This window comes from Verticillium dahliae, genomic scaffold (assembly GCF_000150675.1).
Source record: "Verticillium dahliae VdLs.17 supercont1.14 genomic scaffold, whole genome shotgun sequence".
In the NCBI taxonomy this organism is placed as follows: Eukaryota; Fungi; Ascomycota; class Sordariomycetes; order Glomerellales; family Plectosphaerellaceae; genus Verticillium; species Verticillium dahliae.
In genome coordinates this window covers 333521-337572 of record NW_009276945.1, presented here as the reverse complement: position 1 = coordinate 337572, position 4052 = coordinate 333521, and the positions used below count along the sequence as shown (strand labels likewise).

The 4052-nt window shown below is 60.2% G+C and overlaps 2 protein-coding genes across 2 annotated transcripts; both read left to right on the top strand.

Moving 5' to 3' along the window:
• Positions 1-124: 124 nt before the first annotated feature.
• VDAG_06701 (uncharacterized protein) lies at positions 125-1815 on the top strand (the record flags this gene model as incomplete). Its single annotated transcript, XM_009659405.1, has 2 exons — positions 125-231; positions 462-1815. The coding sequence occupies 2 exons, from the start codon at positions 125-127 to the stop codon at positions 1813-1815; spliced, it is 1461 nt and encodes a 486-aa protein (XP_009657700.1).
• Positions 1816-2883: 1068 nt separating this feature from the next.
• VDAG_06700 (alcohol dehydrogenase) lies at positions 2884-3581 on the top strand (the record flags this gene model as incomplete). Its single annotated transcript, XM_009659404.1, has 1 exon — positions 2884-3581. The coding sequence occupies exon 1, from the start codon at positions 3132-3134 to the stop codon at positions 3579-3581; it is 450 nt and encodes a 149-aa protein (XP_009657699.1). The 5' UTR covers positions 2884-3131.
• Between the last annotated feature and the right edge of the window lie 471 nt (positions 3582-4052).

Here is a 4052-nt window from a genome sequence, read left to right as displayed (position 1 = left end):
CCTCCCCCATCTTCAACGTGTGAAGCGACCCCTCATCGCATCATCACCGTCAACCCACCCGACCTCTCTCTCTCTCTCTCTCTCTCTCTTTCTCTCCATCACACAACATCGAAACTGCGACACAATGGCGTCCGGCGTCAGGCAGTTCCCCACCATCAAGGCCGTCCGGTCCTATGTCATCGACGGCGTCGGTGCTGGAGGCGATTACCACAACGTCAAGGGTGGTCACTGGTGAGTTTGATCCATTCTTCCCTTCTGAGTCCGATCTGCTGCATTTCTGGGAAAAGAACAAAACTGCTTTCTGGACGACCTGGTTCTCCAATGCCCAGGGTGCCAAGCGTTGGCGGGCCCCCGGGGGCATTGGGAAGCCAGGCGAGGGGGGTGGGCAAGAAACCAAAGAATGTCGAGAAGAGAGAACAAAGAAGAAAGAGAATAGGCTAACGAGGCGCCCATCGATACAGGCTGATCGACTCGCCCATCTCGACCCCCTCTTCGCGATGGGAGAAGTACCGCAAGTCCCGTACCAGCTGGGGCATCAACGTCCTCGGCTCCTTCTTCGTCGAGATTGAGGCCACCGACGGCACTGTCGGCTTCGCCACGGGCTTCGGTGGCCCCCCGGCCTGCTGGCTCGTCCACCAGCACTTTGAGCGCTTCCTCATCGGCGCCGACCCCCGCGACACCAACCTCCTCTTCGAGCAGATGTACCGATCCTCCATGTTCTACGGACGCAAGGGTCTCCCGATTGCCATCATCTCCGTCATCGACCTCGCCCTCTGGGATCTCCTCGGCAAGCTGAGGAACGAGCCCGTCTACAAGCTCATCGGTGGTGCCACCAAGGACCGCATGGACTTCTACTGCACCGGCCCCAACCCGCCCGCCGCCAAGGCCATGGGCTTCTGGGGTGCCAAGGTCGCCCTGCCCTACTGCCCTGACGAGGGCCACATTGGCCTCAAGAAGAACGTCGAGTACCTGCGCGCCATGCGCGAGAGCGTCGGCCCCGACTTCCCCCTCATGGTCGACTGCTACATGTCGCTCAACGTGTCCTACATCATCGAGCTCGCCAAGGCCTGCGAGGACATCAACATCAACTGGTGGGAGGAGTGCCTGTCGCCCGATGACACGGACGGCTTTGAGCAGATCAAGCGCGCCCACCCCACCAAGAAGTTCACGACGGGCGAGCACGAGTACTCGCGCTACGGCTTCCGCAAGCTCGTCGAGGGCCGCAACCTCGACATCATCCAGCCCGACGTCATGTGGCTCGGTGGCCTGACCGAGCTGCTCAAGGTGTCGGCCATGGCGGCCGCCTACGACATTCCCGTTGTGCCCCACGCCAGCGGCCCCTACAGCTACCACTTTGTCCTGTCGCAGCCCAACACGCCCTTCCAGGAGTACCTCGCCAACTCGCCCGACGGCAAGAGCGTGCTGCCCGTCTTTGGCGACCTCTTCCTCGACGAGCCCATCCCCAACAAGGGTTTCCTCACGGCCGCCGATCTCGACAAGCCCGGCTTCGGCCTGACGCTCAACCCCGCCGCCCGCTCCAAGCTCATCTCCGCCGACAGGTGGCTCAACCCGGCGCCCGTCGCCGCCCTGACGCCCGCCGCACCCGAGGTCGAGGCCCCCAAGGCCGTCGAGGCTCCCAAGGAGGAGGCGGCGCCCGCCGCTGCCGTCGCCGCCCCCGTCGAGGAGGCCAAGACCAACGGCGTCAACGGCACCGCCACCACCACCACCAACGGCGTCAACGGCGTCGTCCACGACATTACGGCCAAGGTGCAGGAGCTGACGACGGGCAGCGCCGAGCCCGTGGCGACAAACTAGACGAATGGAAGAAGGATGGTGCATGCATGCGAGTGCGGTTTGTACAAATCGGGTACGGGCTTGGGAACGAAATGATGTAGACGAATACCAATTTTGGAGTAGAGAATGAATTTCAAGTTTAGCATCACGCAGCATATTTTTGCCTCGATTGCGAGGGGAAGGGATGCCTTTGGAATAAACACAATGAACATGGTCTCAGGCTCGTTGTCGTAGCGCTGTCCCTGACACCTTTCACTCACTTGCCGATGATCGATCATCATGAGATGCCCCCACGGATATGTACTGTAGAAAATGGTGTCATCTCCCTCCAAGCCCACCAATCACGCGAGATGAAACAGCTGCATCGATGCGACGCTGTTCTCTACGGACGCCGCAGTTCGAATGCCATTTGTCGGACGACGGTTCCGAAACAGCATTGCATTCGTGGCTCGCTGGTGTCATGATGGGTGATTTGTGTGCCCGCTGTACCAAGTACAATTTTTCGGGGCCCGCCATCCGCGCAAAGTTGCGTCTCGCTGCAATTGCGCCCGAAGCGCGGGGCGACGCGGGGCAGTCTAGGGGACCCCCATCCAGTGGATCTGCGCGCGCCCCCCTTTGCGCTCGCTGCTGGCAAACCCCCCTTGCCCCCCCTCTTGGCGGCACAAGGGAAGCCTGTCAGGGGGGCTCCAGGGGAGTGGGTTCCACTGGACGGTGCCCTGGCGGGATCCTCTTGGGCCTTTAAGGTCTGGGAGCCTCCAACCCGGGGACCGAGTCGCGTTGCGTGGATGAGTAGGAGAGACGGAGAGAGGAAGAAGAAGAAGAGGGGGGAGCACTTACAGACGGGCGGGCAAGGCGGACTTATGGAGGAGTGCCGCTACAAGCACTGGAAGTAGGCAGGTACCTCAAGGTGCCCAGGATAGGTACCTTGCCTGCAGGCGGTTTTTGCTCACGGGATGCACGGCGGCTGTCACGCCTCGGCGGATCCCTTGCTGTATTTTGTGTGTTAAATAGGCTGTCCATACACTCCATCTCGCTCCATCGTGACATTTTGCTTTCCTGCCATCGTATCTGCTCCATCTCCGTTGCCTCAGACACCTCAACTCTGTCCGATTCTTGTCTGGCCGATTGTCTGACCGATTCGTACTTTCTGCCGATTCATTGGTCTCATCGACACACTGCTTCTTGCTCACCCTCAGCAGTCACGACCCCTCACTCGCTGCTGCCCCTGCTGCCTTGCCCCTCCTATTCTCACGACCCCTCGGTGACCCCTCCTCCAGACCGAAACCAGCTTCAGGCACCTGAGGCCTCACACACACACACTCACACACACAACCGCCATGGCGCCTACAAACCTCCTCGTCGGCAAGACGGCCATCATCTCGGGCGGCACAACGGGCATTGGCCGTGCCATTGCCCTCGAGTACCTCCGCCAGGGCGCCAACGTTGTCGTCAACCACCTCGGCCTCGAGAAGGACCAGCCTCACCTCGACTCGCTCATCGCCGAAGCCGCGTCGGCGCCGGGCCGCCTCGCCCACCTGACGGGCGACATCCGCGAGCCGGCGACGGCGGCGGCGACGGTCGAGCTGGCCGTGCAGCACGCGGGCAACGGGCGGCTCGACATTTGCGTGTCCAACGCCGGCATCTGCACGTTTGCCGAGTTTCTCGACCTGACGCCCGACCTGTTCACGCGGACGGTGCGCACGAACCTCGACGGCGCCTTCTACTTTGTGCAGGCGGCCACGCGCCAAAAGATCTATATGTCTCCATACGTAGATATATATATCTAGTCGTTTGCAATGCGGGTGGATGGGGATTGCATTTTAGCGGAGGGGCGGAGTGGTGGGGGAATATCTTCGGGAGGGGGAAAGAGAAAAAAGAATAGTCGCGGGAGGGGAGGGGGGAGGGGAAGAAAGAGGAGAGACACGGAAGAAAGTAGAGTACCAGCGATGTCGAGAGTAGGGGTAAGACGTAGCGGGGCGTAGTAGAGACAGTTATAATAGTATTGAGTAAGAGTTTAGTGGAAGAAAGAGGAGAGAATGATGGCGAATAGTCGCAAAGATGGCAGGATGAATGAAGGAAGGAGCGAGTGGAGTAGAAGGGAGGAAGTACCAGGAGGGAGGAGTTAGGGGCCCGGAATGATAGCAGTATGGCATGGGCAGCAAATGGAAAGAAGTGATGGAAGCGCAGAGTTTGGAATGGGTGGAGATTAAAGCGTGGGTTAGGCAATGAATGTGGACGTAGCGCGTAGACTCAGGAGA